The sequence below is a fragment of the Chaetodon trifascialis genome, chromosome 20 (genome assembly GCF_039877785.1).
Source record: "Chaetodon trifascialis isolate fChaTrf1 chromosome 20, fChaTrf1.hap1, whole genome shotgun sequence".
Classification (NCBI taxonomy): Eukaryota; Metazoa; Chordata; class Actinopteri; order Chaetodontiformes; family Chaetodontidae; genus Chaetodon; species Chaetodon trifascialis.
In genome coordinates this window covers 15,763,836-15,789,216 of record NC_092075.1, presented here as the reverse complement: position 1 = coordinate 15,789,216, position 25,381 = coordinate 15,763,836, and the positions used below count along the sequence as shown (strand labels likewise).

Here is a 25,381-nt window from a genome sequence, read left to right as displayed (position 1 = left end):
AGATCAGCACTTGTTCTAAGCCGCTCCTCCAGCCGCTAAGGAGACGGATTTATGGTGAGTTGCAGGGAGGACCACCGGTGGAGCACGGTTGGCAACTAGCAGAGCGACACGAAGCACGTCAGCAGGCACGTGTCGACGCTCCCTCGCCCTACTGTGGGAAATGAAAAGTGGTGGCTGTGTCACAGGCCTCTAATCCCCACCCCACCCCACCCCACCCCACCCCACCCCACCCCTCACCCAGCCCAGTGCTGACAGCTGGTGCAGGCGGTTGCTGGTGTGGCTCTGCTGTCCGGTACTACTGGCCAAGAGGAGGCTGACACAGATGACTGGGTGTGAAAGTTGTCTGCACGGACTGACAGATTTACAGATTGAGTGACAGACACTCAGTCTCAAGTCTCAAAGCAGTGATCATTTACAGCAAAAATGTCCATCTGTATTTAAACTGTACGTCACACTGTTTGCAAAGGCTGCCTAAACCATTGACCTTGCTGAATTTCAATTTTAGTCTTGACGGTATCAGGGCTGACGGGGACCTTTTCTGCAGGTCAGGAGTGACTTCGTTACATCATCAGCAGACCTGCTTCCTCTGTTACATACTGTATGTGTAGAGAAGCTGTAACTCACAGTGCAGGACAAACATAACAGGCTGTTGGATCCTGTACTTGTCTGCGGCGTGCGGTTGGCTCTCTTTTGAGATTAACGGGGTCAGTTTGCTGCCCTGCCCTGGCCTGGCTTGGCTTGGCTTGGCTTGGCTTGGCTTGACATAGTGAGGGGGAGGAGACTTATCTGCTTTCACTCTCACTCGAGCTGCTGATGTCTTTTTCACCCACACAGAGCCTAAGTAGGACTGGCCTGGTTCGCATTACTTGAATCAGTTTGATCATCTGATCTACTGCCTGTTGGTTTTAGGAGAGTATTTCATTTCACATGCTCGATAGTGTGTATTTTGTCCCAGTCGTGTCTTTAATCACCCTGCAAATTGTTTCAGATATGTTAACGCCATATTAATAATCTTCTCTACCACTCATTTACTCATAATATTGCTTCCACCTCACTTTATTCAATTCAATTCAGTATACCTTTATTTGTCCCGCAAGGGGAAATTCCGATAAATTTAATTTTATTCAAACTATAATCTCCTTTTTTCCTTTGTTTCAGACAAGTTCAACACCTATGTGACACTGAAGGTGCAGAATGTTAAAAGCACAACTATCACAGTGCGGGGGGACCAGCCCTGCTGGGAACAGGATTTCATGTTGTAAGTTATTAATATGAGCTATGTTTTTGTCATAATAGTTATTTTTATTTATTTTTATGTTCCCCCACCCTAGATCCGACCTTGTGTTTAGAGCAATAGACAAGCCGTCTGTTTTTCAAGCTGCCAGCTCCTTCTAGGAAAGCATCTTGATTAACAGCTGCTGTTCATTTCCTCCTAGTAATTCATTGGTTTAATTTCCTCATTTCACTTTCCCCGTGAAAGGTATCTATGGTGACGAGAGAGCCACCACGTTGTTGCATGTGTGTCATTGTTTGTCTTTTGTGAACTCCCTCGTTGCAACAGTGTTTGTTTTTCCAGGCCTTCATCCTTCTGCTGTCCATTAATGATGTGTCGGCGAGGTCTAATTCAACATAAAACATAATTGTTCATCGGCATTTCCAGCAAATGCTGAACACCACGTTACAACAAAATCCGTTCAATAAAGAGATGACAGCTCAGTTAATTCTTAATTTCCAAACTATAACCATCAGGAGCTACCTTGCCGCTATTTCTGCTGGATGTTTAGAAATGGTTTAGATTATTTGATTAAGAATAATTTGCTAACTATGAAGTCACCATTAGCAGCTTTTAGCTTAGCACAAACATTGAAATCAGGTGGAAACGGGTCGTTAAAAGTTAAAAAAAATGTACCTACCAGCAACTCTGAAGCCCACAAATTAACACAGTAGGTCATATGGCAGACTATCTTTTGGCCAGGAGGAGCAGGAGTGACTTCTGCTAGTCCGACACATAACCACCACACGTAACACATAAACGGCAACTTGTTGTTTTTGACACATTAAACAAAACGGATAAAATGTGGTCATTAGTGTTGCTGGCAGGTGAGTTTGGTTATCATCAGACAAAGCCGGTGTTGCTGTTTCTCCCTGTTTCCAATCGTTGTGCTTAGTTAAGTTGGTTTGCACTGGGATGGGCGCTTTTAATTGAGCTTAATGCACTTTTGAGTTGCTTAAATTAGTTTTAAAGTGATGTGGAAATGACAAGGGATGAGGGAGAGACTCAGCACATTTTGTCGAGAGCAACGCTTAATTTCAGTTGGGCATTTGCAAGTTGATCCCAATCAATTGGACAACAGTAGTGTATTAACACTCTTATTTGTGTTGTTCTAAAAGATGCATGGACAGTACACAGTTATGAAATAATATTGATTGCATACAGACTTTAAATAGCATCCTAAACAACAAAGTCGTCAGATTCATTTATTCTGTGCTATTCTGAATATGCACATGATTTATGTCTCTGCACCTGGACACCCTGGACACTCAGCGCCCTCCCCTGCACTTCTCTCAATCAGCTGCTCTCTTTGATTATCTTTTCCTCTCATCTTCCTTTTGTTTGGCCTGCCGATAGTTGTGAACTGCCACAGATGAGAATATGCAAATGCCCTCGTCACGCGGCTGCTTTCAAATTGGATCTGCCATTTTATTGCTGTCATCAAGCTGTTTTTGAGCCCTTTGAATAACATGTTAAATGACAAAACAGGGCTTGAATGGATTATGACAGCTAATACACAACAAAAAGAGGAAGTGGCCTTTGTTATCAGCCAGCAGTAGGGCCTGGCCGTAATTACGTAGAAATTTCTGGTTCGTCGAGTGAATTGAATGATGTATTGGCAAGTTTTCTCACCTTTTTTATTCTGATAACAAAGCCTCAGCCTGTACAGTTATTGTTTCGCTCTTTTATCCACTGACATTTCCCAAGCTGTTTGTCAGGAAGGGTTTGCTTTGACATTACTTGACACCTGAAGGCTGCGTCTCTCTTCAGTGAGATCAACCGGCTGGACCTCGGCCTTATCGTCGAGGTGTGGAACAAAGGCCTCATCTGGGACACCATGGTGGGGACAGCATGGATTCCTTTAAAGAGCATACAACAATCGGAGGAGGTTGGAATACGCACCCACACGCTCAATCATGTAGTCCAGGAAAAAATAAATATATATATATACGTGTGTGTGTGTGTGTGTGTGTGTGTGTGTGTGTATATTGGAAGATTTCATTCCAAAGCACAAATTTTTTGCATTCCCCTCCTCACATTACTGTTTTTCATTTGTGATTATGGACAGTACTTCACTTTTCACTTGCATAGATATTCACATGCAGCAGGGCTTCATTGAAAATTAGCTCAGAAATATATACAAATGCAAGTGTTGCAGTTACATTAATAAGACTACCGGAGATATACATGTATTACCCTTTGGACATAGAGTAGGTAGTAGAATAGACACAAAGAAGGTCCAATAGTCAGCAAAGGTAAATATCAGTGTCTGATTGACAGGAGGGCTCGGGCGACTGGATCTTTCTGGACGCAGAGGTCTTGATGAAGGCGGATGAGATATATGGCACAAAGAACCCAACGCCCCATCGAGTCCTTCTGGATACTCGCTTTGAGCTGCCTTTCGGTGAGATATCAGAGTCGCCAATTTCTTTCCATTCACTTTGTTTTTCAGGTGCGTGTTAAACTTGAGAGAATGAAGCAATGAACGACACTTTTGAAAAGTTCAGGATCTTATGTAAGATGGGTTGCATTCGTGATGTAAAGAGTGCTTTAGTGATTCTGGTTACCTCGGGGCAAATCAAACCTTGAACCACCCAGTTCTACAAAGGCCACACATGTTTCCTGCTGAAATGTCAGCAGTCTGTTTCTGAGGCTACATGGGAAAGACCATCCAGCCTGGGGCACTGAAACAAACTGATCTTCATGAGCTGTAGTCATATGCAAGCATAACTGGTCATCTTATCTCAAATAGAAATTGTAAGGACCATATAAACAAGTGCACGAGTAGAGTATGAGGTCACATTTCTATAAATACATAACATTATCTCATTGCATGAAGTGAAGAAGGACACTTATGTTGAACAACTAATGGCTGGAAACAGGGCACTCTTAGATTATCGTCTTAGATATTTGTCTTACCGTGTAATGTCCTTTATCTGGTTCCACTGGGGATGAGGAGTTTCTGTCTGGCTTAAATTGGGGCCACTGACTCATCAATGGCAGATCCTCCTTTATTAACTTAGGTTCAGTTAATATAATTTTGTCTTTGCCAGGTTGTTCCACTGTGGCCAACAGGATTAAGAAACCATTAAGATTGCTTTTATGTATATTGCGAGCATGAAGAAGAGGACAGTCTGACTGCGAGCTCGGCAAACAATTGCCGAATTATACATCCAGCAACATCAGCATTCATTTAGAGTTGTGTTTCTGTCAACCTGATTAATATAAATCCAACATTCACTCTCCTGATGGCTCTTATTTGGCCTCCACCAGCTCCTGGGATATATGTGGCTCTTAAGCTGCTAGATGTTCCACTTTTTTCACCAGCTGTTTGACAACTTTTTCTGATATTTGGTGCCAGGAAGGTAGTGTATAGCTGGTTTATCAGAGCTTTTTTGCAGTAAGCAGTGACGAGTGATCCCTTTCACAATTTTCATGCTAATTTGGTTTATTGTTAAACTTAAAATATTGATCAGAAGAGCCTTAATGATTTCCTTAGTGGTAGCCACAAGCCACTCACTACACTTTGTGCAATTTCATTGATAAGCCAATATGCTAGAATTTGCTTGATTAACATGTAAAGCAGTATTTTGTTTTACAGAAGCCTCATTGATAATTCACAGTAGGAATTAACTCATGCAATGAATTTCATTCAGTTTTTTTTCCCAGGGTGCAATTCATTGCTCTTTAAGGTTGGAGGATGAAATGTCCCCTGTGCGTCTGCAGTTCTACCTGCAGTATCTCTGTTGCCAGCACTGCATGTAGGGCTTGAGCCTTGTGATCAAAAGGCATCAAAGTTAAAGCAGGGTGTCGGTCCACTGAGTGAGAGAGAGCCTCTTTCTGGGTTTTAAGAGGAGACCTTTCAAGGCTGCAGGAGGCCATCATAACTCTCTGTGCCACCAGAGCTGTTCATTAAAGCCATGGGTCGGTATGTCTTTGAAGCCCTGGCCTTTGTGTGTGGCCTTTAATGTGCATCCGTGTATAGAGCAGTGCAAAATCCCACTGAGAAATGGGAACGGTGAGAGCACCTGATCTGATACTTATTAATAATCTATTCATTTATATGGGACAATTCACACTAATCAACACTGACGGTAACGACAGGGCTGTAAATGTGCCTGCGTTAGCTCGACAGCCAGTTTGCAGCCGTAGTCCCGACACAACTAAGGATCCCTGTCGCTGTGATGAAAACGTCCCTGACATTTGTGGTGACTGAACAGTGTGTGGCCATTGCAAACTAGCTATTGTCATTTCCTCGGTCCTAAGAGGCTCATGAAAAATTAAACCGTCATAAATGTGTTACGAGGGAGCAGAATATTAACTTCAAACACAGGTTCACATATATGTTTTGTTGTGTGCATCAGACATCCCAGATGATGAGGCACAGTACTGGACAGGCAAGCTGGAACGCATCAATACGATGACAATCGATGATGAGGTAAAGTGCAGTTTGGCAAGGTTTGGGTTTTAATTTCTCTCTGTTTCACAGTTAAAGGAGCAGATAAAAAATGTGTTTTCTAAATAAAAAACAAGCATGTATGTTCCTGTTCACCACCCCTTGTGCTAAGGATGCAGAATGGCTATTTTTTTATTGTTTTTTTGGTTATCATGCTGATGGAGTGGTGCTAGTAAATTACCATGGTTAATAATAACATGACGACATGAAGAGTACACTTGATACCGTTTTTTTTTTTTCCGCTTTCTTTCCTCTGTAGTACCCACTTCAGGATGACGTTCAGAGTCGCCCACTGCCATTTGCGGCTTCCCAGTGCTGTGAGTGTGCCTGCCCATACTGCTCTCAGCCTCTAGATGGAGCAATTCACCACGCTTCTAACTCTCAGGCTTTGACATGATTTCCTCTCACTTCCTTGACTTAGTTCTACTGCCTAATGTAGTAACAGTTGAATCCCCTTAATCAGAGTTGAAAATGAAGACTTTACAGCTCAAATTCAGTCTATATTTTCACAAACTTAATTCAGATGGGTTAAGTATTCTCACTGTTGTGAAAGCCTGTCAGTTTGTTTTCCACTCTGAGAACCACTAATAGGGTTCCCTCATCCTCCCACTATTACAACACAGGGACTCTTTTTTGTTTTCACAATCCCTACCTCCTCTGACTACCTCTCACTTGTAACGTTTGCACTTTCACCAGGCAACTATTTCGGATGGGCTGACCCACTGAGTATGTAAAACACACTTTGATGAAATTCTCCCCCTGGCCAATCCTCAGTGCCCTCTGCATGTCCTAATGCCCCATATTCCCTAATAACATGTTATCTATAAGGTTTCCATTCATTTCTTTCTCATCATTTCACTCTAACACTTGATTTTCCTCAATGCTTTCCTTAATTCTCTTTGGCTTTTTTTACTTCCTTTCCTGTTCTTGCTGTTTTCCTATTTTTTATGCTATGTCATATGGGGTTCATAACCCAGGTATGCTTTATTCATAAATTACTGATTGAAGCACACATTCTAGAAAAAAAAAACAGTCAGGACAACCCATCAAAAACACTGATTTATCTAATTCTCTCCCTCTGAAACTGTGCCCCACACACCTATTTTAGAAAGGCTTAAGATTTAAAGGGTGTAAATTGCAGTTGCATCACTACACTGATAGGTGGCAGTCTTTGCTAAGCTCTATTTATATGTCACCTTGACGGCTCGTTGTCCTCCCACTTTACTCAAAGAGATATCAACAGAATCAGTTTATCCTTCACCCTCTCACTTTATTGCTTTGAAAAGATAAACCCCAGCTCGGCTGTCCCCTCCAGCAGACACCAAACTCGCGGTTAGCGCTTGTCCAAAGTTCTCTAAGGGTCATCCCTGGGGTTGGCAAGGTCACTTTCAAAAAGAAGCTGCTCTTCTTTTGAGCAACACTGATCTTACTATGAATATAACTGTGACAACAACTGCATTTAATTATTCTGTGCAATTTTTTGTTCCTATTTGTTTGCAATTGCAGCTGTATTCATATATTCTGTACCTCTTTATGCATTGATGATACAACAGTAAATACAGGATAACACAGATGAAGGGCAGCTCAACATTTTGCAGGAGAGGTTGCATGTATAAAGAGATATAGTCTTTCAAAAATGCATGACCTTCGCCCTCAGCCACCCTATTAACCTGCCATCAGCTGCTTTATTTTTTCAGCTCTTAACAGTCTTGTCCTGATAGGCAAAACCTTAGTTAGGATGCATCCTCAACTTTGACATGGGTTAATAATAAGCAAGGATTTTTTTTTAATTGCTTGTTGTCACAAAATACAGTTACTGTGTCTGAAAAGATTTGTGTATTCTTTTATTAATTAATCTGTTGCCTGTTGCAGCTCTGGATGACCAGGACAGCGCTGTAGATGACCGGGATAGTGACTACCGTAGTGAGACGAGTAACAGCCTGCCTCCACGTTACCACACAACAGCTCAGCCCAACTCCTCCATGCACCAGTATCCCATGGGACCCCGGCAGCAGCACCACCACCACCCAGACTCCTGTACAGACTCTGTCCACAGTTTTGACCTGGACTACAGGGACCAGAGAGGAACAAGGTAGACAGAGCATTCACAGAGTCACCCATACACTCCCTCATTCACTCAGTCACTTGAGATGAAACTCTCTTTCTCAACACAAACATGGATCAGTCAGTTTTGTGTTGTGACTTTATTTGTAGAAACTTTAGAATTATATTATTCTATTAACATACATGAGGCAGACAAAAGGTTAGAAATGTTTCTCCACTTAATGTAATCGAATAAAACATAACCCTTAATTATGTCTTCAGAATCTTTGTTGAATCAACACCTCAGAGTCAACAAAAACTGAGCATTTTGAGCTCAGCAAATGTAAGATAATTTGCAGGGCTGTTGTACTGATTGCATCAGAATGAACAGGTATACCGTCAGGAATAAAATAGTAACTGTGTATGTTATTTAATTACATCGCAATCTTTTTTTCTCTTTTAATTTATAGCATCCATTTTAAAATTTATGCAGTCATTAAGTCTTTCTTTTGTGCCATAGCAAATGGTTCATTCAGCTGTTTCAGTAGACCAAGAGGGATCTGTACTCCAGAGGTGGAAAGGATTTTGCCATAGCCTGTTTCCTCAGCCTAAGTATTGGAGTGCATTCAGCTCTCTTGCACTTTTTAAATCATATATTTGTGTTTTCCCACTAACGTGCTCATCAGGAGGCATATTAGTATGACTAAAGTGAAAATGTACTTGAAATCGTCAAAAGTGTGTTTAGTGACCGTAAAAAAACTGCATATTTACATTGAAATGATAACAATAGTTGAGGCAAAGACAACAACCATAATGCTGCTGGTATGAAATAGCAAGAATACGTTGTTGTTGTTATTCTTATATTGGTAGTAGTCGTAGTAATACCACTGCACACTGCACAGCTGTTTTGAGGCCAATTTCGGTTCATATATGAATGGTCTCAGTGCATAGAATCTACTTTTTTGTGCGCTCTTGGATTGTCATAGAATACATGAGTACCAGTGAGACTGCTACAATTCTGCCTGTTTTGACTGATAGGGAGTTGATCCGGATAATTCTACATCAGAAAAGAAATGGGATTACAGCCAGGGAAAGCTCATTGTTTGTGTTTCTTATTGTCTTTAGGGTCTGTTGTGTTGAGTTGAAGTTTCTGGTAGTTTAAAACTCTGAACTCAGTTTAGCCATATCACAGAGGAAATCCCTCTCTCACACATGGAGGGAGTGGATCAGTGACATACACACCCATTTCTTTGGTAATTAAAAACTTGTTCAGTGTATGCCATGTGGTGGTTATTTAGCATGTGTTTCTCATGAACACTGTTGCAGCAGGCTGAGTGTGATGATGAGTGCTGATGAGGCTGAATTGCTGTTGGGACTCATAAAGATCTGAATTCAGAGTGGCACATTGAAACAGAGGAATACACTCACTCTTGCATACACATACACTTATTTGGTTTCAGTGTATCTTTGCTTCCTGATTACAACGTAATAAAGCTGTCCTCAAGTCTTACAAGATCATCAAAAATGGTTGAGAATTCTGAAGATAATAACTGTTTCTTCTCATTTGCATTAAGCTATTCACATCTTATTTTCTCCATTTATCATACTGCTTAACTTGTGTTTGCATTTTTTTTTCTTGTTTGTTTGCCTCTTCTTTTCTGTCCCTGTATCCTTTCCCATCCCTTTGTTAAATATATTCTTTCACCTAAATTAGATCATTAAACCAGAAAGGAAGGGTCAGAATTATACCTGTAGATTCTGGCATGGGGGTTGAAGATTGGGAAAACAAATACAAAGGGCAGGGCAAACCTCAGCTGAGTGACTTCTTAGATGATGAGGAAGACAATGTTATCCTTGGAATGGGAAGACCATACCCTGAACCATCACACACCTCTATCCGTCAGAATACTCAACGTAGTGGTTTTCTGCCTGCCACCTACCCTGAAGGCTATGACACTATTGATCGGCGGCGAAGAAAAACGATAAGGGATCCGGGAGGGTTGCTCAGTACAGAGGCAGACAAAATGAGAGAAGAGGCTTCTCCCTCTGACCTTGCACTGCTAAATGAGAAGAGAGGGGAACTGTTTATGCGGCAGGTAGCAGAAATGCAGGAGGAGGAGGAGCGTATAACATCATGTCTCAGGCCATACAAGAATGGACTTCTTTACAAGACGAGAATGTGGGCTAAAAATGAGCTGGACAATACTTTGGAGAATTACGTTGCATACAAAAAAGAGCAAGATGCGAGAATGAGGGCACGGTTTGATTTTGATTTGGAGAGTTCTGAGGATCTGCAATACTCCATAGGAGCAGAGGAGGATATTGATGACATTTCGTTTATAGCAGAAGACTATCACCCAGAGAGCACAAGATATTACAAAGACAGGTATTCTTTCTCCTATGAGGGCCATATAGAAAATGCTCAGAGTCTTCGAGAGAAGAAGTGTGGAAAAGCTAAAATCGGAGGATGGGCTACGGACGCAATGCTCTCTCCTGTAGAGGAGCCAAGCGATGAATATGTTGACCCTATGGATGAGCTCCAGTGTCTAGTTGAAACAGTCTCTGAATACCTTGCTGAAAAAGAGGAGGAAATTAGCAAGTATGGTTCTCTTCCTAAATCAAGTAAATCTAGGCTATCATCTCAGGGTAGCTATAGAACAGACTCTTTTGGAGAGGACCAAAATAGTTCATCAAAGGATCCTAGAGAAACCAAATCACACACTACTTCTGACCAGAGTGTTTCAGGAGTAAAAAATGCCATGAGCTCATTATTTAGTTCTCTCACTGACAGAGTTGGAGGAGGCCCCAAACAGCCTGTCCTATCTCCACAAACGCCTCCTACACAGCCCACACAATCTGGACTAACAAAGCTGTTGTCCCTTATTCCTAAATCAAATATATCTACTCCTGTAGCTGTTGTATCTCCAGTAGAAAATTCTCCTGAAAAATCATTCAGTTCTTTGCCTTCTCACTCACTGCATGATGCCAAGATGCAAGGTCAAAATCAAGAAACCAAAGTTCCCACAAGGAGTCAAATTCAAACAAGTACAAAAGAATGTGTACCTGAGTTTGTAACAAAACCTCAATGTAGTCCAGGAAACTCGGTCTTGGGAAAATTAAATCCTTTAAAGCTTTTTTCAGCAGGAGATAACGGGAACTCAGCTGAATACAAGCAGGCATCACAGTCCACATATTCTCATGGTCATACACAATGGGATGAGAAACAAGATGAGAAACCTGTTCATCAAGGTGAACAGTCAAGTACAGCAGAAGGGGGTTGGAAATCAGAAAAACTAAGTTCATCACAAGGGAAACATTTGGGACAAAAGCAAGATGAAAATATATATGGCAGACAGAATCCAATTATGTACAAGCAAGAAAATGTGCCTGTTCGAGAGCCAACAAGGCAGACTGGCCAAACACAATCAGCAAACACTGGATTCTTTAGCCCTTTGAAGAAGTCATTAAGTTCGTTGATGACACCTGTTGTCCCTGTTCCACCTCAGGGAGCTCCACCTTTGGCAGTTTATCCAGTGTTCAGATCCACAGAGGATCCTCGACTAGAGAAACCAATGGAGGATCCATCATCGAGTACTAAGGTTAAATTGCCTTTCCTCTCGTCTGAAAATGTCCCCACTCAGCAACATCCTAAAGAAGAGGGAGGCATGCTTTCTGGCTTTTTAAAGTTTGCATCCAGTGAAGATGTAAGTGCCTCCATGAACACACAGAATCCTATGCAATCACACCATGATTCAACTTCAACAACCTGTACCACAGAGAATTCTGCTATGCCCCAGAAAAACACTGAGAAAGGATGGTTTTCCAGCATATTTAACCCTACCTCTGCTCCCTCAGGTCCAAACCAGAGTTTTACCAGTAATCAACAATCTCAGAACAGCAAAGTGGCACTGGGCTCACATGCACAACATACACTAAATCAGAAACCAGCAGCACTCCATCATGGAATGCAGAATCAAACACCTAATCAGCCTGAATCACAGAGTTTTTTGACAGGTATTTTTAAAGGGAGTTCAACCGAGGATGTCTCTCGTATGGGCTCTCATCAACCCAAACAAGGAGGACTGCTATCTGGACTTCTTAAATTTGGCTCTACAAGTGACCTATCTGGCAGTTTGCCACAGCAGGCTTCCCAAAACAATGAAGCACCCAAGAACAATAATCCACCACAGTTTCCCGATCAACCTCTGCCACAACAACGTTCTTCAGCTCCACAAATGGGCGGGCTTGTCTCAGGGCTATTGAACTTTTCATCAACAGAAAGTATACCACAAAACATACAGCCATCTGAAGCTGAAAAGCAGAGTAATATCCCTGGCAATTACTCAGGTCAGCAGCAGATTTCAGATGAAACTCAAACACAACCTCAGCCAAAGGGGCTGTTGTCTGGCTTGCTTAAATTTACATCACCTGAGAAAAGTTCAAGCAACCAAACAGTTCAGCACCAGCAAAGCAGTGTTCAGCATAATCAACAGGATTTCAACCAACAGAATACTCAAGGTCCAAACCGAGGGCCTCATCTCAGGAATAGAGCATCAAGTCAGCGCGTTGTCCAACAGGAGACCAGTAAACCAGGCTTTACTCGGCAACAAACTGTTCCACTCCAGCAACAACCATCCCAACAAGGTGGTCTTTTATCTGGTCTTTTTAAGTTTGCTTCAGCAGACAACATAAACATACAACAGCATTCATCAGCTCAACAGCACAAAGTTACCCCAAGTAAATCCAGTCATGAGCAAGAAAGAGCAAGGAATAACCCAATTTCCAATGAAAGTCAAACACAAAATACCTCAACACAAAAAACAACTCAAGCCAGTGGTCTATTTTCTGGACTGTTCAAATCGACCTCAGAAAATATGGCTCAACAACAGCAGCCCAGATTTATTCATGAAACACAACAACAAATTGAAGTGTCAAGCACCCAGACTACTGCAATACAGCTGGAGACAGCAAGTCAATCTGGAGTGCTCTCAGGGTTGTTTAACAAGTTAACAAAATCATCAGAAAATATTGACACAACCTGCCACACGTCAACTGGACAGTCACTGCACCAGAAAGCCAATAATTGCACTGTCACAAGAAACACCCCACTGCAAACACAGCTACACAGTAATGTAACACAACCATCCCCACAAGAACATGGAGCAAAAGAGAAGAGGGATCCACAAACTGCCCAGCAAGGGTTTTTATCTGGACTGTTTAGCAAAAATGTAAGTGAGGACCCTTCTTCTCCTAAACAAGTAGAAACATTAGGTCAGAATACAGAACAACAGACAACCTCAACTAAGTTTACAGAGTTACCTTTGAGCATATTAAAAAGTGCTTCCACAGACTTTGGAAGAGACAAGTGTCGAAGAGTTATTCCAGATTCTCTCAATCCAGGACGGAGTAGACATGCTTTAATTGGTGCACCTGCCTCAATTGATACTGACAGTTTAGACTTAAGAACATCAGCTACTTTTGCAAGATCTCTTCAGAGTCAGGCAACATACTCCTCAATTAGCACAGGTAATTTATCTCAGTTATACTATCCTGGCTCACTTCAGTCAGGTCACCCAATGACTTATAGTGCAGGGAATATCCATTCCCTTTTACAAAGCCATGCAACATCATTAATGACCACGCTGCCATGTTTCGGCAGAAGCAGTTCCTCTTTGCATGAAAATACAGGGCAAAATCTGTACCAATGTCAGTTGTCTCCTTATGCAGTGAGTCCCTCTTATGATGAAAACCAGTGGATCCGTGAAAGTGCTTTATGGCAGCAGTTGCAGAATGAGTCACTAAATTATCAGGTACATGGAGAGGATCAAATGTATAGACAGAGCTGTGAAGGTGCGTCATTACAGGCATCTGCTCAACACTGCAGCTCTTCAAATATATATCAGCCATTTAACTCCTCTACGCCATGGCAAGGTGTTTGTCACCAAGAGCAAATTGGACCATATCTGTTGGAGGGACACAGGAATGATGATCCAAAGAGGAAATTATGGAACAGTTATGGTGACCTGGGGAACATAGAATATTCATCAAATGAGGAGGGTGCATTGAACTTGACTACTAAACAGAGTAATGCAAAGTTTGGGAAATGCCACTCTTTCAATGATGGTAGCACTTACAGCTTGAATGGGGTTTCGTACCATGAAGGCTATTACGAGGAGACTGCACCAAGCTTATCTTATTCAGCTAACTGGCAATATGGAATGGATAATGCAGTCCTGCAAAATATGCATACCGATGGTCTGATCCATCAAAGTCAGTTTAATTTGAATAGACCAATGGATTCAAATTATCCTCTAAATGCCAAAACTGAGCTAGAAGACTCCATGTACCTCGAAGACACTGAATGGTATCAGCAGTGGCTTGCACTTTTGGAACAAGGAATGTGGTGGCCAGCAGAAGATGGTGACTGTGGCTATTTTGTTTACACAGATCATGAGTACATTTATGCCTTGCTTACAGATGCAGCAGGTGAATACGTGTATGCGTGCACCCCCGAAGGCGAGTCTTGGGATAATGCTCAGAAATTAGATGGTTTTCCCAGTGCTTGGCTGCACAATGAAATGGTTTATGTCTGTGGCTTTAAAATTCCACTTTACAATGAGGATGAGCTGCTTTGGCTACCTGGTCAAAATCATTGTGATTCTCAACTTCTTAATGCCCCCTTAGATTTGTCTGATGCCTATAGAAAAGGAAATCAAATCATGAATTTAAATCTTGAGCAGTTCTCTCAAATGTTTGAAAATTCATTTCTGTCACAAGGGCAACATGGTGTAGATTTTACATCATACAGATTAAACAAAGTCAGGATGGATCCAAGACAGCCCAGTTACACGTATGAAGAACAATGCAAAGATGTTATTGACCTTTCCTGTCATAATAAAGACCCCATCGGCCCTTATTGGAACAACCAGGAAATTAAGACATTTCTTGCTCAAAAGGTTTCTGTTTCCCTAAACTCTTCTCCTGCTGCAAATTCAAATCAGCAGTTACTTTACAATTGTTACCAGCCTTGCCAACGGCGACGTTCATCCACTGGAGTCACAGTGAAGCATGTAGATGATGTATTGGAGGAAGAATGGAGGAAAAGAGTGTCTCCAGGAGAACAACAGCCTAATCGTCAAGTCAAAAAGATTTCTTCCCTCATATCCTCCTTTGTGGGTAAAGCACCACAGGTGGAATTAAACAAAACTAGCATATCCTCTGATGAACAAGCTCCTGACAAAAATTCGAAGAACATTCTTTCAATGGGTTTCCAAAGTCTGAAGTCAAAGGTCATCAAAGAGGAACCTACTGCTGTTGTGACTCAGCCAGAAAGTGTTCAACAGCAAATGCAGATACCAGCTACCACACAGGGAAGAATTTTGCCCTCAATACCAACAACTGCTCAAGTGACTCATCCCTCAATACAATCACATACAACCTCACAGAAACCAAGACTTTCACGACAGACTACTGTGGTACAACAAGCAACCCCACCACTACAGCCAAAGGTCACAGTTCCTTTAGGATCAAAAGAATCTCTTACTAAACCTGGACCACCTGAACAACTTGCTGATAAGCCAGTGGATATACCATTAGAGAAAACTTCTGAACCACAGGCAGGCCTCATGAACTTTCTGAAATCTGCAGTAGGAATAGATGAACCAAAGCCAGATCCCCAGAAATGTTCTCAGACATCTCCCAGTCAGCAGAGTAAAACTGGCAGTACTGCTTCCTTGTCAGACAGTGCTCCTTCAAATAAAGAGGGTACAGGAGTTTCAAATCTCTTTGGATCAATTAGCAGCCTATTTAGTACTGAGCCCTCTCCCCCACAGAAACAGCAAATGAAACCTAGTGTTACTGAGGGTTCACTGACATCAGCATCTAAACCTAAAGGTATACAGAGACAGCAAACAATGGACAAAAGTGGTACCACTCGGCCCATGCAGAGCCAACCCCCAAACAAAAGTTTATCCCAAACATTTTCACCCAGTTCTTCCACAGGCCCTGCTACAAGCCTATCAGAAACTATGCCACCTACAGAACAGACAAAACACGACACAGGAACTAAGCCATCTGGTGGACTGTTTGGATTTTCAATTGGAGAAATGCTGGCAGGATCAACAGCAGCCTCCCAGTCTGGACCCACACCTCAAACACCTGCAGCGGCTACAGCTCCACAAGAAGAATCACTTGGTAAAAGTATATTATCAATGTTTAGTGGGCCAAATCCTCCACAGGCTTCACCTAATACTGGGCCTTTGTCTCAAGCCCATCCTCAAAGTGCAGCTCAACAACCCCCTCAGCAGGAATCATTTGGTAAAAGTTTATTATCAATGTTTGGAGGATCAAGCCCTCAGCCTCCTCCTCAAACCAAGCCTTCTACTGAGGAACCACAACAAGGGACTGCTCCTCCAAAAGATCCCCCAAATACAGGGTTCCTTTCAATGTTTGGTGGTCCTACCCCCCAACAGTCTCAAGCCCAAACAGGATCTCTTCTAGGGGGGATTCTGCCTGGGTCATCGGGTTCAACTGAAAGCCCAATGAAGGGACTGCTGTCAATGTTTAGTGATCCCAGTCCTCCACAACCTCAGCCACCAACATCGTTATCTCAACAAAGAGTATCTCAATCACAAACTCAACTACAAGGGGAACCTCAGATACAATCTAAACCGCAAGCTCAACCTCAAACACAAGGGCAGCCTGCTACCTCTGTTCTTGGGGGAATATTGGGTGGCTTGTCTGCCTCTAGCGAAAGTCCAAGAAAAGCTTTGTTCTCCATGTTTGGTGGCCCCAGTGCTCCACAAACACCAGGAGCTGGGCAAAGTGCAAATATGTCTACTTCCTCGGGGACTGCAGCACCCAAAGAACCTGCAAAGAGTGTACTCTCTGCTTTTAATAATGTTGTGTCACCTCCACAACAAAGTCCCAATTCCTCATCTGCTATTGTTACTGGTACTAAAGAGCCACAAACTACTTCTTTAGTACAAGCCTCTTCCCAAATGTCATCTGTTTCCAGTAGCAGTGTCCCAGTAGCAGCTACCAGTGAAATATCGAGTGTAGTGCACGATAGTCCATCTACTGATACTACTGTGGATACCACACAGGGTGCCACAATTAAAGGCACTGATATTGCATCTATGGAACCAAATACAGAATGTGTTACTGTACAAAAGCAAACAAGCACAGAAGGCCCATCCCAGGATCCTGCTCCCTCTAAAGAACCACCAGCTTCTGGCTTTCTGTCTATGATCACTGGATCAGGCCCGCAGACTCCATCATCACAAGCTGGATTGATGTCAGACAGTCCAGGAAAAGGTTTGCTTTCATTATTTTCTGGACCTCCAACTACAGGGTCTGCACCTGGATCATCAGGCCCCAAGGAAGCACCAGCCAAAGGTTTGTTCTCTGTGTTTGGAGGTTCTGCCCCTCAGCCCTCTTCCCAGCCTGGAGGTTCTCTATTAGGGACAATGTTTGGAGGCACTTCGCCCCAAACAGCAGATTCTCAAACTGGGGGATCACTACTAGGTGGTTTATTTGGAGGGTCTACTCCTCAGGCTGCTCCTCAGGTTGGTCCTGCTAAGGTTGGAGGCTCTGCTCCTCAGACAACAGGATCTCAGGCAGGGGCATCCTTACTTGGAGGCTTATTTGGTGGATCTGCTCCAGCTGGATCTCAGACTGGAGGGTCTATTTTGGGAGGAATTTTTGGAGGATCAGCAGCCTCAACTACAGCACCTCAGGCCAGTGGGCCATTTAGTGGAATGTTTGGTGGGGCTGCAAACCAAACTTCAACATCGCCTAATAGTAGTTCTATATTGGGAGGTATTTTGGGGGGATCATCTTCTCAAACAACTAATGCTCAAACTGGTACATCTCTTCTGGGTGGTATTTTATCTGGAGCTTCTGTTCCCAATGAGACACCTAATAAAAGTTCTCTTTCAGTGCCTGGAGGATCTGTTCCACCTGCAACACCCACTCCAACAGCTACACTAAAATCTGATGAAGAAAAGAAAATATTAAATACAGCTCTTACTGACACTGCCTTGGATGTAACTGTTGTATCAAAATCCAGTGATGACAGTAAAACTGCTCCAGCTCTAGCTGGCTCTGAAACATCTGCAGTTGATACTACTACCAAAAGCAATGAGCAAGGAGAAGAACAGCGACCTGACAGCATAGTTCAGTGTCTTGAGGCAAGCTTACCCAAAACTGATGCCAGTGTCACAAAAGACCATTGTCAAGATGCTGACAAGCCAAGTGGTTTAGCTGATGATATTCAGTCCAAAGAATCTGAAATCTGTGTAAAAGCGCAACAATCTGCAAGACCAGAGCTTGTGAGTGGTCAGTCAAGTCAAGATGTAATACCATCTAAAATAGAAGAGAAAACCCCAGTCATTCAGTCAGCAAGTGCTGTGGTCCAGGGACAACAAAAGCCTCCAGAGCCAGAGAAATCCATTGGTGACTCATCAACAGATACAGTTACAGGCTTTATGTCCTCCCTTTTCAAACCAACAGTTGCAGACACTGAAGGTCCTCAGCAACAGCAGAAGAACTCGCTTTTTGGACTAGGTGTAACAGCACCCCACCCTACTACTGGTCAGGCTGGAGCATCACTATTAGGAGGTATTTTTGGTGGGTCTAACACAGAGACATCAGCTCCTCAGCCAGGGGCATCATTACTGGGAAGTTTATTCAAGGGGGCTGCTCCTCAGTCTGCACCTCAAACCACTGCTCCCACCACTGGAGGTTCAATATTAGGCGGGATGTTTGGAGGAGGGGCCACTGCAAAGTCTGTAGGTCCCCAGACTGGTGGATCATTACTAGGTGGTATGTTTGGGGGATCGGCTACAATAGCACAGCCTGGTGGTTCTTTACTTGGAGGAATGTTTGGAGGAGCCACTGCTCAGACAGCAGGACCACAGACTGGAGCATCAATACTAGGGGGCATAAGCGGATCTTTATTTGGGGGCATGGGACAACCACCTAAGCCATCTGAAACAATGCCAGCTGAGCCCAAGCAAACAACTGGCACTAGTCCACAGTCACAGATTAAGAATGAAAGTGTACCACCGAGAGTATCTCCAATAGACCGTGAGACTAGCGCAAATAAAACTGTAGACTCAACCCTACCAGATAATCAAGAACAATTAAGCAGCCTAACAAGCAGGAGTACATCTGAGGCAGCTTCTCCAGAAAGCTCTGCTGTCACAAGTGCTTCTATAAGCACTTCCTGTGACCCCACCCATCAGGTAGATGACACTGAAAAAGAAAAGTCAGCTGTTGAGGGAGAGATTATAAATGAGAAGCCCATTGTCATTAAAGGAGACCCTCAGATTAAAGAAAGTGACAAATCAGTCCCACCTGATACCCAAGAAGCACATTTTAATATAGCTCCTCCAGTTAACCAGTTGCCCAACAATGCAGAGCCTCCTCAAGCGAAGTCTCTGTTTGGTTTGATATCGACACAGAGCGATGCAGGAAAATCTCTTGGATCCCTATTTTCAGCAACAACACAGTCAGTGCCTCAAACAGAGGGAGGCAGTGGTCTGTTTTCGGGATTAAAAACCCTCTCTGGGGGCCTATTTCAAGAGGAAAAACCTGTTGCTGGAAAACAAGAGCAAACCCCAACATCATTATTTGGGACAAAAATAAGCTTTCCTTGGCAGGCAGAGCCACCCAAGCCACAAGCTGACCCAATTACAACATCTCAACCCAAAACAAACAACAAGCCAGCAAGTGGTCAAACACATACTGCACAAAAGGTTGCAGCAGCTGAGGCCCACAAAACTGAATCGGTAGGTTCCACAGACGATATCACAAACCCCCAGATTTGCATCTCCACTCCTGAAGTAGATCCTTCAGCATCCCTGACCCCAGAGGAGAAGGAAAGGCTTGTAGAAACATACCCCTCCGCAGGTCCTACTTCTGGAGTGCAGCTGGACAACCAGTCCAAGATGGATCTATTGAATGCAAAAAGGCTAGTAGAAGCATAATAAATGGCATCCTCCTCACCATTTATGATGCATTGACAATGACAAAAAATGTATTCCCTGTCCATCTCTGCAGTCCATCCATAATTTGTTTAATTAAGTATTTTAATCACTAGTTTAATTTAGTATTTTAGCTTGAGCATAATGTATATGTGTGTGTGTGTGTGTCTGTATTCTTTGATATAAGTATTCTTTGATGTAGCAAAAATTACATAATTTTACATGTCACTTCAAAACAGAATTCCAAAAACAAAATTTACATATTTCTAGAATCACAGGAAATTCACAAGTGAATGTACATAATCATTCATTTGCTCATGACAGAGAGATAAAAGACCTATAAATAATGTAAATTTTGTCTAGCATGGAATTCTGTCATCATTGTATCATTTGTGTTGTATATTATTTTATATGGTGGATATTATTTTAGATTTTGTTATGCTTATCTCTTCACTTGAGTCAAATTTTGGAAATCCTTACCTTTTTAACTCTGAATCATTTCAGATGTTAAAATTGTATTGCTCTGCCTTCTTCCCCCCAAAAAATGAAATTGGTTTTGAAATGCCACTTTATAAAGGGTAAAATTTCAAACACACAGATGAACTCTGCATATTTTATTTTCATCATTTGTACTTCAACTCTACATCTCCCTAAGATAATTAACCATTGTACACTGTATACTGTACGTGTTCTGTCTTGTGGACAGATGAAAGAAAAATATTGACAATAAAATATGCAGATGTCGTGTGCAGAAATATACCCTTTTAGTAAGGACTAGCAGTTACAGGGAATTTTATACCACAAAATTGATATATACAGTATATACAGTGTTTAATGATCATGCTAACAAAGTGCTACAGTTTTTCACATTTTCATTACTTTGTAACATGCCACAGCCTGCCTGCAAGGTTGTATATTTTTTAATGCATGATACGGTGTGTGTAGCTATACCAATTGATCATTTAGACAAGTTGTTAATAAATATACACCTTTGCTAAATAGTTAAATAGCATTTGCACACTGTTATTAGTAGATGAGTGGGCTTTATTACAGCCCAAAAATATTTCCTTGGGTTGATTGTTTCAGCAGTATAAAAACTATCAAAACTTTTTCTAAAATGAGTAAGTACTAAGTAATAATCCCCATTTATCTATCCAGGAGGACAATATAAGCCATAAAAATATTTAGAGATAGTGTTTCACCCAGTTATGATCTCAAAAAAAAAATTCTGACATTGAATATTTTCCTCACTCCTCTCTCACCGTTGTAGTCCAGTGGAAAGTAGTCACTTTGGGTCATCAGGAAACCTGAGCCAGACCAGCTCCCAGCTTAGTGAGACTGGCCAGGAGAGCACTGGAGGGTCAGAACTGGAGGAGTCATTCCACTCCTACCACAGCACTGGATTTCACCCCACCACCAGTGGGCAGCCACGCACCAATGGACATCTTCCCACCAATGGACACTCTGCTGTTGGTGAACACAACATACATAGGTTGTCCCCTGAAGTAGGACAAGGCCTGAAAAATGACACTCCAGCAGAGAGAGGGTCCTCTAAACTCCAGAGGTATATTTTTTTTTTGCACAGAATTCAACTCATATTTGTATGTGCTATAATAAAGATGCATGGGAACTGAGAAATTTTCTCCAGCTCTTTCTGACCCTCTGCTCCTAAATCTGCATAATCCAGGTTCCATGATGATGGACCACCATTACCCTTTTCCCCATCCAGAGTACGTTGGTTGAAGGCCATCAATAAAGTCAGAGTTCAGCTCCGGGAGGTAAGCAGTGTTTCACTTCAACCAACAACTGATATCTCAAAACCTCTTAAGTCTGACTTTCATACCCTCTTCATTCCTCCTCTTCCACACATACTGTCCACAAAGATTACACATGCATACACAGACATACACTCGCTTTGGAATTATTTGAAAATGGTTGAGTTTAACCTCTTTGATTGTTAAAGATGATGCTCTAAGGTTTATTAGAATACAACTGCAATTGTTTGTCTACTCCTGTTCCCCAACAATCCAGTTGTGCCCTTGTGGCTATGTGCATTAGTTCTTGGGACCATAGCATTCATAGACAGATCTTAGATAGCCTTTGAGCATTCTCATCAAAGGCACTCCAAAATTCATTCTCAAGTTAAGGATGATTGAAGTTTTCAGTTGCATTTGCAATTCCTTTTAGAGTCTCTGCCTCCTCTCCTCTCCCTCTCTCAGTCTTCATTGGTGTTTTTTCTCTGCGCATGGCACTGTGATTGTGAGTCTCATGTGTAATGTCCCTCTCTTGACTTAGGTCCATCACATCATCTGTCATATTAATCATCACTTAAGAGACCTATAATTTGCATTAATAGGTGGTTCACTAGTTGGAGTCCTCGGGTTCTACCGTGAAAGGCTACTACAGTATATGACTAATTTGTGACTTTGTGATATTTCCTGAAATATTGTCTCTTAGTATTTTAGCAGAATCTACAAAAACATTAATTTTTAAGGAAATGCATAGTGAGCCAAAATCTTGAAAAATTAGGTTTAAGCAGAATAAAGTTTTTCGTCTTGTGATTGATTGTGATTACCCACCGGCTAACCTTCTTCATCTCTTGGGCATTACAAAAATAGTGGTGTGTGTACTTGTGCCAAAATTTGAACAATCTAATGAGAGGGAAGGATATAAGAGAAAGGGAGTTGTGGCTATTGCATCATCTAAGCTATTAATCTCACATATCAAGTGATAGATAATGATCTGTACCAGTTGGAGCCCATACTTTTTCTGATAAATACACAATTAGGCAATTATTTATTTCATTGCATCCAGTCTTGTTTGTTGGAAATGACTTTTTTTTTTTTTTTTAATCTCATGTAATAATTTGCTTTTGGTGTCAGATTTAGATCCTATTCCATGTATCCTCAAATTGGACCAATCTCCAATACCATTTCTGGGGAATTTGTCATTAGATGTTGAATATAATCCTGCATTTAAACCCAATCTGAAATCTTTAGAGGGTGTTCATAATGAAAACATCAGAATTTCTCAACCCTAAGGGGTTCATCCCCTTGATGAAGCTTTTTATGGCACTGTAGTAAAGGAGTAGCTCATATAGAACCTCACTTGGCTCCATTATAACGATTGCTTTGCATGGGCAGGTTGAGACGAACATGTTCTGTAAATGATGGCTGATTGAATACATGAATATAAATGGAAAGCAAGGTGTAAGGTCTACTGCAAGTGCCATATATTACAGGATGAAGGGAAACACTTAAGACCCAAGTCTAAATGCTGCAAAGACTATTAAATGTATTAAAACTGACTATTCTTTGTCTTGATGTATAACAGTGCCCAGAAAAATACAAATGCTAGACTTGATGCTGTAAAACAACCTTACATGCTTCCTTGTATTCCAAGGATAGAATGAGATGAGCTGCTTGCCGTGTTTACAGTTTCCTCCACACACAGGGGCAAATCTAGAGTAGGAAGTGGAACTGGCTGCCAGACCCATTTCCAATATGAGTTTCTATACTGTATTTGATATGACTGAACTGTAATCCATGAATAGAAATCCATTTCTCTTTACAATTGTCTATTAACTAAGGCAAAGCAGTGACACTGATATGTTTAACACAAGTGTTGTCACTTTTTATGAATGGAAAGAGAAAAATCACAAATATCAGCAACTGGCAGATGTGGAAACAGAAAAAAGAGTGAAAGCTGTGAGAGCTGGCAGTCTCACAGCTTCAGATTAGCTTTGTGCTTGGAATATGTTGCCAGAGGACAGAAGGAGAGAGAGCAGAGAAAGCATGCAAGAGGGTGGGAGGGACGTAAGGATGGCTGCTCCGAGTGTGAACCGCTGTGTGATCGTGGTCTGCCACTGTCGTGCCAGAGGTAGAAATGAGGAATTCAGCTAAAGAAGATTTACTGCTTTGATTGAGGCAGAGCACATTCAATAAGATAATTCAGTTATATACCCACGGATACATTTTGAATAAAGATAAGGAAATTACCGTTAATTATCTGCTGAGCCAGCCTCTGTGTGGATTTAATGGATTTTGCAAGATGATATCTACAGGTTGTTCTTGATCATATATATATTTTTTTCCTGTAAGGTAAGGTTCACATTTTAATATACATTGCTGTCATTTTATGCACTTAGTCTTAAGTTTGTATGGACTTTGATGAAATAATATGTACATGTATATATGTATGAGGTAATACGTGTTATTCCCAACTTATATTTGGGTAGTATACAGAGAGAAGTCTTATGTATCTTAATACTTCTACAAAACTGACTTAATTTGAGTTTTTTTCAGTATTCAGTTGATTTTAAATTTCATAGCAAATGTCGTTCTTAAATAAGAAGTCAACTTAAAAACTTCAAAAGCAATAAATCTTTCTTTCTTTTTTTTTTTTTTTTTTTTTTAATCCAGGCCACAGACCATTCAGTAAGTAGAGAAAATAGATTGCTGCAGGCTATTACTGTTACTGGCCTGGAAAATGGACCTGACCCTAACCAGCCCCTCAGCCTTTCTGTATCCTGGACAGTTAACTGATAATTCACTGACTATTAGAGTGCACACATAGTGGATTATGACCATCTGTGACAATGTCAGTGGCCCTCAGAAGTGTAGTTAAAGATGTTTTCTATTGTTATCATTATTTGTTGAAAACACCAAATGTGTTCCACAGCAAGTGTATTTAAGATAGATGTTCCTGTTCGTATTTATTTTTACGTTATTTAATTAAGTCATCAGAAATGAAAGAACATTTACAGATGATATGTTAATGAAAAGCATAATGCTCCCAGTTAATTTCGAATAGCCTAATTCCATTTAGCTGATATGCTCATCAGCTTAATTTCAAATTCAGTCGTGATAGGAAACATTCTGATCTGATAGGCTTGATTACACTTTTACGCCTACCAAACCGTTATCAGGCTAACACACACCTTCAGTGCTTATTGGAGACCTTCAGTGCACGGGTGGGTTAATGTAGTTAGCAACTATACACTCTGGAATAATTTATTTAATGGAATACGGAATCCACTTTCCAAAACGAAAGTTAAGGCACATAATAGTTCTATAATCTCATTATATTATCTTATTAAACCTTTTCCAAAACAATACTCATCTTGGTAATTCAAACAGAGATTAAAAATATCTAGAAATCAGCTTGCATCCTTTATAATTTGCAGTCAAAGCGGTTAAAAACACTGTTTTGTTTAAGACTGTAATTAAAACCTTAGAATATTTTTCAGAGATCACACAAAGACTCTGGCCCCATTTTTAGTTGGAGATAAAGCAATTTAAAAAAGAGCAAGTAACAGTCAACTTTATGTATTTAATGTTCTTAAATGGTCGCAATCCAGAAAGAACTATACATTCTCCTTGATACCATTAAAGTTAAAGGATTTTCTTAAATCCTGATGTCATTATCTACATGATTATCCTCAGTGGACCAAGATGATATCACTGAGCTGTGTGAAATATGCATTATGACTAAATGGAAGGAGCATTTGAGACATATCCATATAATTGCTCAACATGGACTTTCATTTTTGAAATGGAATGCCATCAGATAGAATTCTGTTGCATTTCTGAGGTATTCAATAATGCTTTAGTGTGCACGCTG

The 25,381-nt window shown here is 41.4% G+C and overlaps 1 protein-coding gene across 3 annotated transcripts in view; it reads left to right on the top strand.

Moving 5' to 3' along the window:
* The window catches only part of LOC139349182 (protein unc-13 homolog B-like), a 60,059-nt gene that overhangs the window by 11,582 nt on the left and 23,096 nt on the right, over positions 1–25,381 (top strand). For all 3 annotated transcript variants that reach the window (XM_070989756.1, XM_070989755.1, XM_070989754.1), the window contains exons 3-10: positions 1,159–1,258; positions 3,044–3,161; positions 3,554–3,677; positions 5,638–5,711; positions 5,989–6,046; positions 7,602–7,821; positions 21,030–21,323; positions 21,447–21,537. In XM_070989756.1, the coding sequence (XP_070845857.1) occupies positions 1,159–1,258; positions 3,044–3,161; positions 3,554–3,677; positions 5,638–5,711; positions 5,989–6,046; positions 7,602–7,821; positions 21,030–21,323; positions 21,447–21,537 (1,079 nt within the window). The remainder of the gene's footprint in view (positions 1–1,158; positions 1,259–3,043; positions 3,162–3,553; positions 3,678–5,637; positions 5,712–5,988; positions 6,047–7,601; positions 7,822–21,029; positions 21,324–21,446; positions 21,538–25,381) is intronic.